This window comes from Diceros bicornis, chromosome 11, assembly GCF_020826845.1.
Source record: "Diceros bicornis minor isolate mBicDic1 chromosome 11, mDicBic1.mat.cur, whole genome shotgun sequence".
Lineage (NCBI taxonomy): Eukaryota > Metazoa > Chordata > Mammalia > Perissodactyla > Rhinocerotidae > Diceros > Diceros bicornis.
The window spans coordinates 46,808,893-46,826,764 of NC_080750.1; the positions used below are offsets into that span (position 1 = coordinate 46,808,893).

The 17,872-nt window shown below is 36.9% G+C and overlaps 1 protein-coding gene across 9 annotated transcripts in view; it reads left to right on the plus strand.

Moving 5' to 3' along the window:
• The window catches only part of RAPGEF2 (Rap guanine nucleotide exchange factor 2), a 243,044-nt gene that overhangs the window by 67,618 nt on the left and 157,554 nt on the right, over nucleotides 1-17,872 (plus strand). For all 9 annotated transcript variants that reach the window (XM_058550277.1, XM_058550284.1, XM_058550280.1 and 6 more), the window contains exon 2: nucleotides 13,116-13,186. In XM_058550277.1, coding sequence (XP_058406260.1) covers nucleotides 13,116-13,186 — 71 coding nt within the window. The remainder of the gene's footprint in view (nucleotides 1-13,115; nucleotides 13,187-17,872) is intronic.

Below are 17,872 nucleotides of genomic sequence, written 5' to 3' on the forward strand. Positions count from 1 at the left end.
CAGTGCTTTGCACAGAGCAAGTATTCAATACATTGAATTTACCTGTGAACCATGAATGAAGGGAAGGACAGATTTGGATTCTCTCTACCCCCAATCTCTATTGAAATTTGGGACTAAATAGAAGTCATCATTCATATTAGGAAAACTATGAGTTGTGTTTAAGATTCTTTATTACTTTTCAAATCCAGCCATTCTCTGCTTAAGCTATCTATGTTAGAGCATTGCAGCATTGTATTTTATTTTAAAACCAGAAATTATCTAAGTAAGAAAACAAAAATGAAAAACGAGAATACTATTCTGAGTGTGTTGCCAGGAGGTCTCTGCAGTCTGACACATTTTGGCCAGAGAATTACTGGTGTCTCCTTAATCCTTCAGCACACTTCTCTCTGCCTTAGATTTCCATAATTGTCGTTAAAAATTGAGTAATTAATAATAGTAGCTGTTGCTCAAAACAGGTGCCTACTGTGTGCCAAGGCACTGTTCTAAGCACTTTGCAAATCTTAATGTAGAGACTATTATCTCCATTTTACAGGTGAGCAGACAGCTGCAGAGAGTTTTAGTGACTTGTTCAAGGATGCAGAGCTAGTAAATGGTGGAATCAGGTTTTGAACTTGGGCACTGTGGTTCAGATGACTCATATTCTTTGCCCAGTGGCCTGGCAAGCAGAGAGTGCATACGAGAGTTGCTTGGCAGGGCTCACTCTGGTTACCTAGTCTTCCCAAAACATCTTGCCACATTTTCTGCAAATTTTCCATTTTGTTCCAAGGCCCAGAATTCTACCAGAAGTTTCTAATGTTAGAGATTTCTTTAATAAAAATTTATTGAAAAATCTTCTTTGGGGAGAGTCAAAATACCTGGAATGCTTTTCTCTGGAACATTTCCAGAATAAGAGCTGGAAGTAAGAGGTGAATAATTTTGGAAATTTACAGTCACTCCCCATCCCCGCATTAGTAGGACTGCCTAAGTGGGTGTCCCAAGTTTTTGGATTTCATTGAGTAAGACCATTCACCTTCCTGACCACCATTCAAAAATTAGAGTACCAACACACTGTGGGCAATTAAAAAATTTTCTTCTATTCGTGATATTAGACAAGACAGTGAACTACTATCATCTAGTATCAATATAATTTCAAAGAATGACGTTATAAAAGCAAAAAGATAAAAATGGTTATGACCCTAAAATAAAAGAGAGCTCTTTAAATGGAACATATTTAGCTCATCAAGAATCTCACCACACTGTCCTTGTTTCCTCATATTGCTACACACTGGTGAAAATTTTCCTGTGGACCTACGTTCGGGGAACCCCTTCACCAGTCTTCTTTGAACTTTGTCTTTTACCAGGAAAGGGAAATTTCACAGCTTCCTTTTCCTTCTTCCCTTATGGATCCTCTAATTCTAGGATGATATACAAACCCATCTCCCCTTTATAACACAGGCTGTCAAGTAACACACATTTTAAGTTATGAACTTGTATTTTAGGAAACGTGGAGTTGGCAACCACCTTCCCACCTTTCCTTCTCATCTCCCTTTCTGGTTGTGATGGCTTCTCTACAGTAACTGACTTCACAGAATGATCACTGTCGCCACACCAAAGGCTCTTTGCATCCTTCTGATTTGTGGAGAATCTTGGTAATGATACTGCAATGGCTTCGGGGGTGTGTGTGTGTGGGGTGATATCAGAGTATTGCTGTTATGAGGCCAAAGGTCTATTTATTTATGAATGTAATGGAATCCATCATATAAATCCAATGTACACATGCACAAATGTAAGTTGTCAGGCATGCATGGTACAACCTGTGCAGTTGGGGGAGGAAAAACAATTAGAGTCGAGTCAGTAAAGATGTGAGATTTTTGCTTCAAAGGAGAGTTCAAAACATGATTGAAAGGTGGGATGCTTCAGAAACTATGGCTTGCTATCCCTTCTAGTGGAACACTTGATTAGAACTGTGTGTGTGTATGTATGTGTATATATATATATATATATATATATATATATATATATACACACACATATATATATTTTAGAAGTCCCTAATTCTACAATCTAATAATGTACTTCTTTTTCTGTAACTGCCCCCCACTTCCCAAGTGTTTATCTGGTTGAATGGTTAAACTTCCCCTCCTCCCCATCACCTCACCTTTTATGGACAGATCTGAAAGAGATCAATTTTGAACAGTAGGTAAAATTTCTTTAGCATTTAGTTCGTTTCTGACTAACAAAGTTGGAAGGCTTTAATTACGTATTTAGAATATTCTCATTTGCTTCTCCTGTCCTCTTGAGAATTAGAAAAGTTTGAGAATAAGTAATACTGTTGGTGGTTGACTCCTCTGTAGAACATTCAAGATGGGGAAAACAGATGTCAAATTATTTTTGTCTTTTGTCCTAGAAAAATGGCAGCAATGAAGTTTTCTATATTTAAAACCTGCTTCCATTCAGAAGCACTTCCTTTTTGCTAAGAGGCAGTAAAGAGCCTGTGTCCTCAGTGACCTGTTCTGCTTTGCTTTTATTATGTTAGGACTGTCTAAACTTTACCACTGTAGCAATATTGACATTTGTACCGTGAATGGTTCAAAGTAAGTACCATTAATTGAGCCTCTGGAATTAGGTCGACATTTGAAACTTGAGGCATCCTGAGGGTGATTTTTGTAGACTCCAGGGCTCCCTGTTGCAGACACTGAGTTCAGTAGAGTGGTGTATGGCAGGCTCCCTCTGCCCACCTCAACTCAGCAAGGTTTCTACAGGCTTTAACCAGAGCCAGACTGTCTATGGGAAATGAGTTGAACACCAAGCTGAAGGTTTTAGCTGTATTGTTAGAAGAGAATTGGGAGGAAGGGAGTTTGATTTTTTTGTGAGGAAGATCAGCCCTGAGCTAACATCCGTGCCAATCCTCCTCTTTTTTTTTTTTGAGAGGAAGACTGACCCTGAGCTAACACCCATGCCAATCTTCTTCCACTTTATGTGGGACGCCGCCGCAGCATGGCCTGACAAGCAGGGTATCGGTGCACACCCGGGATCCGAACTCGGGCCACCAGCAGCGGAGCGCGAGCACTTAACCGCTATGCCATGGGGCCTGCCCCTGATTTTTTTTTAATTGAAATGAAAGACCAAGAATCATTTTATTAACGTGGTGTGTGTGTGCGCGCGCGCACGCAAGTGTATGTGTGTGTGTATGGCTGATTGACCTTTTGGTTGTTGTACTTAATCAAATGTTTAAATGTTAACTTAAAATGTAGCCATTCACTGTGGCTAGCTTAAAAATGGGGAGCAGAAACCAGGCTAGCATTAAATTACTGCAAATAATTTTCTAGTGTGTTAATCTGTACACGTGAAATTAAAATTTGACTACATATTTTGCAATCTGAGCAATTAAAATAAGATAGTTACTTTAAAATGACGATATATATTGATAAGTTTGTTCTTGCTGCCTAAGAGATATGAATTCTGGGAAGCTGCAGGCTTGGTGGTCATGCCTTGTTCTGAAGGGGAAGTACTTACACTGACTCTTGAAAATAGGAGTCATGTGCTGATTTAGACATGATAATTTTCTTATTTGGGCACAGGATGAGTTTTTGGTTACAACTTAATTGTTGATTTTTCTAATGAGATATTTTAATCTCCACAAATGAAACTTACTTACTTAGATGGTCATTTTTCCCTAGGGCTGGACAGTGAATCCATCTTAGAGCGTAAGATGCATTCTAAGTTGCTAAGCATAACACTGCTCATTTAGCAATCATAAAAGCTGCCTCATGACCTCTGTTGTTGCTGTATCATTGAACGCTTGCCTTTTCTTCGAAAAGAAGTAAACTCTTTGAGAATGAGGATTATATGCAACACTTCATCTGTCCCTTAGAATTTATGAAGTATTTGTCTACCACCTTCAACTCATCTTTCCTGAAACAGGACTGTTCTCGGGCTGCCCGACACCAGTTTGAATTAGAGGCGTGGGAGTGTTCTGTTTACCTCAGATGTCCATTTTGTCATTTTCATGGTTAGTTCAAGAGGTAATTACCTTATAATTACTTCTCTCTCAAGTTTAGGAACTGTTCAAAAACTCGCTTTTTTTTTTTTTTTTAAGATATAAAGAGTGCCTTTTTCAGTGGGAAACACCCGAGGAAATTTTAGAGAAACAGAATGGCTTGAATGTGTACCTTTTACTTCTGGAATTCCTTATTTGTGTGTCTTGTAAAGAAACAATGCTTAAGAACCTGAGGCTGAAGACGTGTATCCAGGCCGTATCATAAATGACCAGTACTATGATTACCAGGTTTTCCTGGGTCTTGACATGTGAATTTGAATGGAATCACAACTCTGGGGGATTGTTTTCCTTTTGGGTATAAATTAGTAAGCTCAGAAACAGCCTTCCTATGATTTAGGGTTGAAAGTGCTGTTTACGAATGTATTTAAGAATTTTAGTGAAAATCATACACTCTACTATGGATTTTTTTCTTACATTTTTTCTGAAGTATGTCATGATGTAACTCTCTGGGGTATGAGGGACTGGGATGGCACCAGACACCTCAGCAGTGTAGTGATCTGACATTTCTGTTTTAATTGCTCTAGTGCTTTACCAAGACATGTGGGCGGGGAGGCTGGTTTAAATAGAATTTTTCCCTGCTAGGGATGATAGAATTTAAGCGATTTTAATAGGAGTGTTGATGGACTTGTCTCCCCTCCCCCACCTCCTTTCATTAGAGGCATGAGGAGAAAGGACTCGTCATGTTCTAAGATGATCTTAAGGAATGCTTTAAAGACTCAAATCTATGTATGTGTAATGGAAGTGTGCTTGTGAGACCAATGACCGAGTTTTCCAGTTCTAGGAAAGGACTGTTGGTCCGGTCTACCACCTTGTGGCCATTTGCAGAATGTCTCAGCCCATGCAAGTATGAGTTTCCCACAGCTCTGAACACAAGATTGAAAACACATTTCTTCCCTTTCCTTCTTTCACTGTTATTCTCAGGAGTATTCCCTTTAAGGCTGTGCATACCACACCCCTCCAGGAATGTTGCCCTTTTCTTTCTTTGCACCCAGTGCATCCACAGTCTGTTGCTGGATACGGAGATCAGAAAGAGGTGTAAAAGAAAACAGAGTAACTTTGTTCAAGGTGTTTATTCTCTGAGGAGATAAAATGTAAATTCCTGAAACTAAAGAGCACTAACGGCACAGAGCACCTGTGAAGGTCCAAATGTGAGAGGTGCAGACAGTAAGAACTGGAGTGGCTCAGAAAGGAAGCGGTCACTGCCAGCGGTAAATGGGGACTTGGAGGAGAGCTTTTCACCAGGTGAGAGGAAGGGGAGAGTGTTTTGAGGGGCTTTGTGTGAGACTGGGTCCAAAGATTGCTGGACATTATATGGAGAGGGTGCAACAGATTGTTGTGTTTGGACTCTATTCAGAAGGCAGCATGGCGAGCTTTGGAAGCAGGGGGTTTTCAATGTGATGTGCTTGAAACAGTGCTACCGGGTATGTGCTCCGGAGGGAATTGGCATCCTCTGCCCACCAGACCCGCTATAAAAATCTGGATTCCTAAAGCAGACAATGTAGGGGCCCTTTATATGTTTTATATATAATTCATTTGACTTTTTTTTTTTTTGGATAGAAATACATATGAAGAGGATTCATTAATTTGTAAAAATTCTGATGTCTATAAATTTCAGGAGTATTTTTAATTTTATGTTCTTGGTGTTACTGTGCTTGTATTCAGATCTCATAGGTAATAAAATCAGCTACGAAACTTTTTGAGGAACTTTTTGAGGGTCTGTACGTGCTGTGTGTTGTTATGAAAGTAGATATAATTGTAGCCACACAGCCTAGCCAGGTAGATATTATTCACCTCGTTTTGCAAATTTAGTCTCTGTAACAACACCCAGGGTGTTGCATCTTGGCCGTGTTGGGGACTAAGATTTGAACTCTGCTCCATCTGACTCCAAAGCCCATCTTCTGTCCATTATTCTCAGAACGTTTTAGAGTAGGAAAATTTGGGATCTCCAATTTATAAAATTTTTAAGCTTAACCACTATGTCGACAGACAGCGAAACTTGCAGACTTCCCACCTTTCTGCCCCCTCCTCCATTTGGCTGTAGGCATGAGTGTGAGCCTTGGGTAGTCTAGCTTTTAACCTCCTTATTAATAATCTTCAAGACACAACTCTCTAATTCGTTGCTAGTGATCTTTGGCCAAGAAGGATAAATTACCTTTTTGGCTTTGCGGGGGAGAATAAATCGACATCAGTATAGTTCCTGGTCCTGTGACTGCTGTCACTTAATTAAGATACTCCTCTCTCTTCCTCCTCATGTTTAAATCCAGAGGCATTTACCACTTAGGTCTCCATAAGCCTGCTAATTTTAGCATAATGCTGGCCTTAGTTTCTTTGGTGATTGAGACACAATCTTTTTAAAGGAATCAACCTTTTTTTTTTTAATTTATCTTATAACCGGAAGTTTGTACCTTTTTGAGTACTTTCTGACTATAGTTTAAATACATAGATTCATATATAAAACAAAACTTCTTTTAAAGGAAAAAGATATATGTTTTTTCTCTTAGCAGAGTGCCGAATATACCCACCCCCATGGTTTATAAAGAGTTTATAGAGGGAGGGAGGAGAGAGTGCGCCCCCAGGCTGGGAGTGGGAGAGGAGGCGCAGGAATAGTCCTCTCTGTCTCCGAAGATCATATGGAAATATACTGCAAGTTGTTCGAGAATCCCTGATGCTGGTAAACAAATGAAATTAAAAGCCAGTTTTAAGTGAGTTGTAAGTTTGCCATGAGTCCTATTACGTTCTGAATGAGTCTCTAAGGGGAAATTAGGCAAAGAGCCCAAGATGTGGAGCCTTTCCCTCTGACTGCTTTCCTCTTAGCGGTGTGTTGTGTTTGCAGACTGAGCAAGAGGGTTCGGTTAGGTTGTGAACAGTCATTCTCCTAAATAACTTAGAGGATGCCTTTGGGGTTTGATATATGGTTTACATTTGGGGCAAAAAAGTCTTTTTCATGGAAAACCGCATTCCAATTGGCCTGTCAATATCTTGTCTCCTGGGTTACAGTGGTTTTATAACTTTAATCTGCTTTCAAATGGCATCTATTTTTGAAAAAATGATATCCTTCCTAGTGTAGAAGGAAAGGCTTATTGTTCTTTCCTGCTTTCTGGTTAGAGCAACATGTTCCTGTTTGTATTCGAGACTAGAGAATTTTTTGGGAAAAATAGCTTACATTTTTTGAGTCCTTTAAAATAGTGATAGTCTTGAATTTTATTTGTCTTGGAAGGTGCAGTTGAGAAGATTAGAAAGTTCTCAGTTTGCATATCATAGTTTCTTGACAGAAATGAAAATTGGAACACTTGAGGTGATTTAACTCGCCAGCATTTTTTTTTATAGTCAAGTTTGTTGAAGCATAATCACTCTGAATATCTCTTGTTTGTGTAGAGAAAAAAAAAACAACAACCCAAGAATGTAACTCCCTGAAGGCCATACATTTCCTTGCTCCCGTTAAGAGAAAGCTCTTGCTCTGTGATGGCACATATCTGGTTTTCACCATGGTTGCAAATTTCAGGTTGCTTTGAGGAGCAAGAATTCCTCAGCACCTCACCCTTTCCCCTTTTTGTTTCCTTGCTGGGTAAAGGCGATTCCATACCACTTGTAAATTATTTTAACAAACACCAATCATTAAGGGGAAAAGAAGGGTTGAAAATTCTGTGTGAGAAGTAAAGGAAGAAAGCGGTTAGGGGCAACCTCTAGGGAAAGGATGGGGTGGAGGGAGTTCCTGGGCAGAGCTGGGTTGCTTCGCATGGCCTCTCATGCCCCCAAATCTCCTTCCTTATACTGCTGATATATTTCGTTTCTCTTGGTTGTGTTGCCCGAAATCTCATACCCTCCAGAGCTTTGTTTGCACTATGGAAATGCAAATGCCAACAGACAGTCCCCCTGGAAGATTCAAAGGCTCCTGCTGATCACTCACATTCACATTTGTGTTCAGGTTGTTTTCCTTTAATTTTTAGATGAGGGCATGGTGCCCCAGAATGGGGTTTGGGGTAATGTGAGGTTGCTGGACACCTGGGGAGAGGGTAGAAAAAAATTGATAGAAAGATTCAAAAGGCCATGTTTGCCTATTTCAAAATATTGCCCAGTCCACCTTGCCCCTAGGAAAGGAGAAGAAAACTTGTCTTCTTTTTTACCTTTTAGTGTTATTTACCTTACTCGACATCCGTAGTCATTGGTAAATCTAAATGCTGGGCTCTTTACTGAAGAAAAGCTTAGCCACCGATTCCTCTTTCCTTTAGTTTGCATTTCTTTTGCTCATCTCTAGTCAATTTTCTTTCATTCCTCAGGGGCAGAGAGCAGAGATTTCCCAGTGCTTTTTCCACAGTCTGTCTGTTTTTCCCACTTACCCAAATCTGGGATGGTGTTCACATTGCACAGTGAAACATTACATTTGCTTGTCGCCTGCTGTCTAGACTTCAGTTTCGTACCATTCCTTCTGTTAGTTACAATTAAGAGATCTCAAGTTTAGATAGACTCTGTATGTAAAGTCATCCAATTCAAGCTAGATAATATTGCCGTCCATTTAAGTTTTATGTAGAATAATGTTGTCTGCTCCCTGAGTTTATAAGCTCCTTGTGGCACAGAACATTTAAAACAAGTTTCTTTTGAGATGACTTATTCTAAGAGTAGTAGGAGAAACTCTGAACATAATTGTTGAATTCATTTGAGAAGTCTGTAATCTAGTTAAATATCTAAAATACTCACATGAAACAGTTGCACAGGATTCCCTGGTTGTGTATTGCTGGAGTGACACGTTTAAACTTACTTCCCCAGAAAACATCATGATTATGTGAGGTGTGAATGTTTTATTTATGCAGCTACATAACATACAGATGGAAAAACTATGTTTTTTATTTGGTCCTGCAGTGATGGTATAATGCAGTCCCTTTCCTTCACACTCTGAGTTTTATAATGCAGGCTCAGTAACAACTTCATGACCCATTCTCTTATGTCTGTGACTTATGGGTGAGAATATATCATTGTTCTCCATATTTTTATTAACTAACAAGCAATCTTATTTTATTTGCGAGTGATAGTTATACATATTGTCTTGAGTTAAAAAAATAATGGTGGTAGTTATTGTTCATAGATATATTCTATATAATCATGCAGATTATACGTTCATATTCAAAGTTGTGAAGTTCACGCATACAATACTGACACATGTAATGGATGTGACTTATTTAAGAAGGTGGCTCCTATACTACTATGAAACTCCATAATGTTAAAAAGCAACAGATTAATAAAGTGCTATTTGATCAAGGAATATGCTTCTTTACTTTGATTTTGCTTGGTCTGTTTGAAGGAGGAGACCTAGTTATTGCAAGGCCTGTTGTCTTTTACAGTTTAAGGCTGTTCTTTTCCTCCGTTCTATTTCTAAGCTTCAAATTCTTGCTTCTATCATGTTTCTTTTAGAATTCTCTCTTCTCCAGTTTTTAAAAATCCTATTTCTTTCTTCTACTTTCCAAAATATGCTTTTTTGGTCAGTGTAAATTTATTTGCTTGAGGAGTATTAAAGGAATGTAAATAGTCTTGTCTATTTGCTTAGATAAAGGCATTGTAGGCCTTGGGCAGGTTATAACGGGTTGATAGGTACTTCATGGAAGAAAATGGAAGACTTTAATGTTAGATTCAGAATATAAGCTCTTCAGAAATGGGAGGGCAGTCTTTCTGTACTATTTAATGACTGCAAGTAACACACAAATTTGTAATATCTAAAATAGAATATGAACTTTAGGATTATTTAGAAGGACCTTTTATTATAGATATTAAAGAAAACTTCTCATTAATTAGGGCATTTTTATTGGCTTTCGTATAGAATATATTATGATTGGAGTATGACTGCTTCTAAAGAAGGGATTTATTAGCTGTAGGAATGTACACTTTGTTAACTAGATGGTGGGAAAGGTTTTGTTACAGCTTCCTTATTTATATTGAATTTATAGGGTGTAGTTTTAAATTTCAATCCTTAAATAGCTTTTAAAAGACTTATGGGAAATGAAGACTACAGATGAATAAAATTAAAGACCATCAGTTTATTTGAAAGTTGACCACCAGAGGGCAATACTTTAAATTTCCAGTATTGATAAATTTTAAATTGGGACAATTTAGAATTATAAATGAGGTCTTTTTCCCCCTTAACACATCAGAATATTGTTTTGAGAACCACAATAAAATATTTTAGGCTAAAAATCTTAGTCTCCTCTTAAAATATTTTCAAATTTCTTATCGAATTATTCTATGAATCATTGTCCCTGATCTATGCCCTTAATATATGAAATTTAATTTCACATGTAGTTTGAATTGTTCTAAAAGGTATTCCTAAGGCTACACAAATTTTTTTCTTAATCAAAAGAGAGGATTAAATTTAACCAAAGTAGTGCAAGACTTGTACACTGAAAAGAACAAAACATTGTTGAAAGAAATTAAAGACGACCTAAGTAAATGGAAAAAATCCCTTGTCATGGGTTGGGAGACTTAATATTGTTAAGATGGCAATACTACCTGAATTGATCTTCAGCTTCCCTATTAAAATCCCAGCTGGCTTTTTTGCAGAGATCGACAAGCTGATTCTAAAATTCATGTGGAAATGCAAGGCACCCCAGAGAGCCAAAACAATCTTGAAAAAGTAAAACAAATTTGTAATACTCACACTTCCTGATTTCAAAACTTACAACAAAGCTACATAAACAAGACAGTGTAGTACTGGCATAAGGATAGACACATAGATCAAAAGAATAGAATTGAGAGTCTAGAAATAAACACTTACATTTATGGTCAGTTGATTTTCAACAAGGGTACCAGTACAATTCAAGGGGGAAAGAATAGTCTTTTCAACAAAGGGTGCTGAGACAACTGGATATCCACATGCAAAAGAATGAAGTTGGACCCAGACCTCACTATTATAGACCCCAAAAAATAACTCAAAATGGATCATAGAGCTGAATATAATGGCTAAAACTATAGAATTCTTAGAAGAAAATATATTAATAAATTTTTGTGACCTTGGATTAGGTAATGGTTTCTTCAATGACTCTAAAAGAGCACACAACAAAAGAAAAAATAGATAAATTGGACTTCATTAAAATTAAAAACTTTGTACTTCAAAGGGCACCATCCAAGAAAGTGAAAAGACAGCCCATGGAATGGGAGAAAGTATTCGTAAATTATATATCTGATAAGTGCCTTCTATCTGGAATACATAAAGAATTTTCAAAATTCGGTAATAAAAAGACCAATTAAAAAATGAACAAATTGAATAGATATTTATCCAGAGAAGTTTTATAAATGACCAATAAGCACAAGAAAAATGCTCAACATCCTTAGTCGTTAGGGAAATGCAAATCAACACTACAATTAGATACCACTATAAACCCAATTAGGATGGTTAACATAAAAAAGACAGATAATAACAAGTGTTGACAAGGATGTATGGAGAGAAATTGGAGTCCTCATACATTGCTGGTGGGATTATAAATAATGCAGCTGCTCGGGAAAACAATTTGACAGTTCCTTAAAAAGTTAAACATAGAGTTACCATATGAACTAGCAATTCCACTCGTAGGTAAATGCCCCTGAGAACTGAAAACAGGAGTTCAAACAAAAATTTATACTTGAAAGTTCAGGGCCGGCCCCGTGGCTTGGTGGTTAAGCGTGCGCGCTCCGATGCTGGCAGCCTGGGTTCGGATCCCGGGCGCGCACCGAGGCACCACTTCTCCGTCCATCCTGAGGCCGAGTCCCACATACAGCAACTAGAAGGATGTGCAGCTATGACATACAACTATCTACTGGGGCTTTGGGGGGAAAAAATAAATAAATAAAATCTTAAAAAAAAAAAAGTTCATACATTATTCATAATAGATATGAAGTAGAAAAAACCCAAATGTACATCATTTGATGAATGGATAAGCAAAATGTGGTATATCTCTACAATGGAATGTTATTTGGCAATACAAAGGAAAGTATTGATACATACAACAACATAGATGAACCTTGAAAATATTATGCTAAGTGAAAGAAGCTGGTCACAACATGTTGTTACATTCCATTGTGAGATTCCATTACATGAAATGTCCAGAATAGGCAAATCCATAGAAACAAAGTAGATTAGTTGTTGCCAGGAGTTGGGAATTAAGGGAGAATGGGGAATGACTGCTAATGGAGGTGGACTTGTTTTTTGGGGTGGTGAAAATGTTCTTAATTGAACTGATCATGATTGTACAAAAACAAACCACTGAATTATTCACTTTAAAATGATAAATTTTATAGTATGTGAATTATATCTTAAGAGAGCTGTTCTTTTTTTAGAAAGAGGATTATTTTACAAATTTCTTAAAATACTTTTGTTTTAGATTTTGACTAAGATTTAAGGGGCAAGTAAATACCCATTCAGATTCTTGATATCACAAACTGTGTAGTACTGTATATTCATTGGAGTCTTAAAATACTAATTCTGGCTTGTTGTATAAATGAATATAAACAGGATCTTGAATTTTTACCTGTTCTGAACTTTCATGAATAATTTTGAATCTTTTTTCAATGTATTGCAATATGATAAAGAAAAGCAAAGCTTGCCTTTTTTTTAAAGAAAATATTTTAACTTAAATATTTCTGTATATAAGAAATGTCATTGTAAGAGTTGAAAAAATTGAGTTCATGCTCATTTTTAAGTGTAGTCATGAAATAACATGCATTAATCTTATATTGACTAAAATACAATAATTTGATTTAATCATAGTACTGGTAAATAGCTATACCTTAAAACTAAAACTTTATATTTATTTGATATTTTGATGTAAAAGGCAGAAAATAGGTGATGAATGAAGAACTACTTATGAGGAATTTATTTTCATAAGTCTGAGTCAGTTCATTTTATATTTTAATAGGTTTTGTGTATATCACAAAGGCAGTTGTAATGGATAGCATTTGTGCAATTCAACTTTTCTCTTAATAATGCTTATTTTAATGTCTAAGAAAACTCGTATTAAAAAAAGCTGTCTTTAATTTGGTCTGTAAACATAGTGACTTATTTTAGAAATCTCTTTTCCTGACAAGTCTAATAATTTCTATCCTTTTTTTCGAACAGGATCTGGAAATAGTGTATTCCTATTTACATGGTATGGAAGCCTTATCAAACTTGAGGGAGCATCAACTTAGGTAAGTCAATTTAAGATCAATAATAATAGGTTGCTAGTATTTTATGTGATCATTTATTACAGTTAAGAAGTAGGATTAAAGATAGCTTACTTATGAAAACTCTGCCTCATCCAGCCCCTATACTTGGCTTTTATAAGTTTTATAAGATTGAATTGTTTTATCCATATAATAATTTTTTGACATTTCTGCCATAGTGATATCCTCTCTCCCTCTCTCTCCCTCTCCCACCTCCCTCACCTAAAGTAATAAACGCTGCTTGGTGAATATACCAGAAGGAGCATTATTTGCCGTCTTGGCAAATGAAAATCTACTTCTTAGCACTCAGATCCTTAAGAAACCACAATGTTTTGAACTAGTCAAAGAATGATTAGGTTCATTATTTTAGTATGTTTTAGGTCTTTGTAATATATTTATTGCATAAAGTTGATGGCCACTTTTTGGGAAATGCAGTTTATACCATAGTTGTTTTTATGTGGTCCACTCAAATAAAAATCTTATCATTTCTATCATACAGTGTTACAGTAAACTTATTTATGGTTATCTGGGCTTCATATTAAAAGATCAAAAACATCTATATAATTTAGTAATTTTTACCTTAACTGGCACTAAAATAAAGGGCCTTGGGAAGATTGATTACATATAAACAGCAGCCAGGACGTAATGGGAAGGTTTTGTTTCCTCCAGGTCTAGCTAGTTGTGAAACCAGCAGTGTTTAATTATGAAAGGAATACTTTTTCTATATAGTTCCCCTTTACTCTTTAAACACTAATTAATTTGTGAGCATGTCAATTTCATATTTTGTTGTTAATTGAAAAAAGTGTCAAGAGGATTGAGTACTTCTAAAATTAAATTTTTAATGTAAATCATTTAAAGTAGATTGCAGGTTAAGTGTTTAAAAATTCAGTCAAGTTTTATTAGAAAGGGCAAAACCATTGGGAATTTAGAAGATGGCTCAAATTAAAGCAAGAATAACTTTTAAAATATGTAGCTTTCATTTTATGTTTTTTGATGACAACTATCCTAATAAAAAATTGTACCACCAATTGTCTATTTAATTGAATGCAGTTAATCCTCAATGCAAATGAAATTAATTAATCTGCAAATATAAATGTCATGTTCCCATTGACATTTAAAACCACATATATGGATAATACTTAGATATATTGAGTATGTAATGTGTGTCCATAGTATATGTGGTTATAAAATTATTTAGATAATAGGTATTCTGTGGAATAGAAAAAGGAAAATTTTAATACTTATATAGAAATTTTCAAAATTATAAAAGTAGAGATGATAACACAATGAAGTCTCATATACCCATCAATTAGAACTATCAATTTTCTGCCATTTCAAAGGTAAATTTTGCTTAGAAATAACTGATTAATTCAAGGGTATAGTTTAGTCTGTTTACACCTTAGAAAGTCTGTTTCGGAGACTATATACAGCTTCGTTTGTTGGCAAGAATTTACAGAGAGAGGCCCTTAAGATGTTTATCTTAATTCTGCTTGTGTTGAAAAGTCATTTGTCTCACATATTTATGGAAAACATAAGCTGAAATTAAGTCGTTTTTTGGAACAAGATCAGAATACCCAAATGAATAATAACAAAAAAACAGAGGTACAGATAAACTCAATGATTTGGATAAAATGCTTTATAATACTACGATTTCTGGGAAAGAAAAATATATCTTATTTAGATATTTTCTTTGAATTTTATAAATAAAAGTTTTACCCCTGGGATTAGTAGAGAACAGTAAAGGCTTCCACATAATACAGTTTTCCATTTTTAGAAAAAAAAAGGCAGCTCTTAATCAAGATTTTCCAAGTCTGTTTATTCAGTGTTAGGCAGTAGTCTTCTACTATGAGGGAGGGGAGAGGCTTTATTTGAAAGCTTCAGCTTTGTGTATTTTTGTGGCCCATCCATATGTAGACAGTAAATTGATTCTGAGCAGTTAAGAAACATGCATTTAATTGATTGTGTTGATGTAAGATCACGTAGTCTATGCAACATAAAGATTTTCAGGTCTTCGCTTAAAAACTGTATTTTTTCAATACAACTGAATTTTTCTAATGTTTATTCCCTTAATCCATCTGGATTAGAAGCAGCATATTTGCCAAAGGGGAAGAATATGCTGTAGTTAGGAGTGGAGGCCAAAAATCTGTAAAAAGCAGAGTAGCAGTCTGGGGCCATTCAGTGATGGAAACAAGAGCCTGTTGAACTATATATATATTCCTCAGCATTATGGATAAGTGTAATTAATATATAGGCACTTTTGGATCATTAAGAAACAACTAAATTATGGTTAGTATTTTCTTTAGGAATTCAGGAAAGATCAATACGCTTTTGATAAAACATTTCCTAACAATGTTTAAGGACAAAAAAAAAGATTTGGTGGTGGGGCTGGCCCTGTGATGTAGTGGTTAAGTTTGGCGCTCTGTGCTTCAGTGGCCTGGGTTCACGGGTTCAGATCCCAGGTGTGGACCTACACTACTTATCAAGCCATGCTGTGGAGGTGTCCCACATACAAAATAGAGGAAGATGGGCACAGATGTTAGCTCAGGGCCACTCATCCTTAAGCAAAAAGAGGAAGATTGGCAACAGGTGTTAGCTCAGGGCTACTCTTCCTCACAAAAAAGAAAAAAAAAGATTTGGTATTTTTTTCATTTATTTAGAACGTTGTCATATAGAAGATTTTATCATGATTTTTGGATGGCACTGGTTAAATTTATTTATTCAGTCAACAATTATTGATTACATGCCTACTATGTGCTATACATTGATGTAGGCCATGGAGATACAGCATTGAAGTAGACCAAACCCCTGCCATCACGGAGCTTATGTTCCTAGTCGGGCAGACAAGATTTAGGTAAATGGGTCAATGTTGTTTTATTCAGATATTAATGTGTTGGGCATGATGAGAATGGGTGCTGGGCTGCTTTGACTTTGTAGTCAAAAGGAGGTAACGTTTGAGTCGGGGCAGCTGGTGCAATGATCTCTGCAATGTAGAGGGGTCTCTGCTCTGTCAAGGGAACAGGCTTGGTGCAGAGGAAGGCAGGGGCTGTGGTATAGTGAGGTAGAGTAAGTAAGTTATAGTACAGTAAGTATAGTAAGTAGTGTGGTGTATTCAAGGAGAAGGAGTTTGGATTTTCTTCTAAAGGTAGTGCAGATTAAAAGCAGAGGTATGAGATGATCTGACTTAATGTTTGGAAAGATCTCTCTGGAAGCTATGTGGAGAATGGACAATAGGCATGCAAATGTAGAAGCAGAAGTCTACATTTGTAGTCCTGGTAAGAGATAATAGTGGGATACTGATGGTTCATACTAGATTTTCACAGGGGAGATGATAAACTTGGTCAGTTTTGGAGGATGTATTTTGGAAACAGGTGCTGGTAGAAAGACGGGATGTAAAGAAGAGAGGGAAGTCAAGGATGTTGACTCCAAGATTTTTGGCTTAAATGATTGGGTACTGATTGTGAAAAAGCAGATTTTGGGGGAAGAAATTCAAGATCTGTTTTGGACATTTTGAATGTGAAATGGCTATTACACAGCCAGTGGCTGCCTTGAGTCAGCATGTAGGTGAGTGGATATCATGGTGAGAGACTAGGTCTGGGGCATTGCTGTGGAAGTCATCAGTTTATAGATTAAATTTAAAATCATAGACTGGATGAGATTATATGGTGCAGAGGAGAAGAGGGCTGATGGGCCCCCAGAGATGATAGATAACATTTAGAAGTCAGGTAGAGGAATGGGATGGGGGGCCATCCAAAGGAGACAGAAAAAAATGACTAATAAGTTGAGGAAAACCTGGAGACTGAGGACAGGAAGCCTAGAGAAGATAATGGTGTAAGGAAAAGGGAGTCATCAAATGCTGCTGAGAAGTGGAATTAAGGTAAAGATAGAAAAGATTTAGAGATAACACAGAGGATGCAGATAGCTTTTAGAGCCTTTTCTTTGGAGTTTCAGGGACCAAATGATGGGGGAGTGGGCAGAGGGTGAGAAAATGGAGATATAGAGCCTGTAGACAACTCTAAAAGGAGAATTTCTGTCATGGGGAAAGCAAACTGTAGATAATAGCTAGAGGAAGATGTGGGATCAAGAGAGGTGTCCTCCTCACCCACACAATGGGTCATACTACGATGTTTGTGTGTGTTAAAGGAAGTGATTCAGGACAGGGAGGAATAGATGGGGATGTAGGAGACAGAGGTCAGCTTTCAGGAATGCAGGGTCTTATGGAGGAGAAGGAATGAGATCCAGTGAAGAGGTTGGAGCAAGGACTCTTCTTTCATTCTAACAGGAAACAAGGCAGGGCCTGTTACTTAATTTAAGACCAGGTATGTTTAGACCCATCACTTATGACTATCATCCTTTTCTGTTAAGAATTGGTGTGAATCAATCTACTAAAGAAAACTATGTGTTTAATGATGTGTATTCAAAATTTGATGCCGCCTCCTGGAGTTAAGTGACCTTCAGTTGGAATGTTTCGAGTAAGGGACTGAGAGGATGAGGAGGACCTCTAAGGTAGGTTAAGGAGAAAGAGTACCCAAGAGAGCATTTTCAAGTGACAAATTACGAGGATATAGTGTTTATTGGATTTAACCAACAGAGGAAAGATGGATGTGGGTTGACCCCAGTGTTTTGCAGATTGGAGAACAGTAGCCCCATTCACCAAAATGGAGGTGCTGTTGA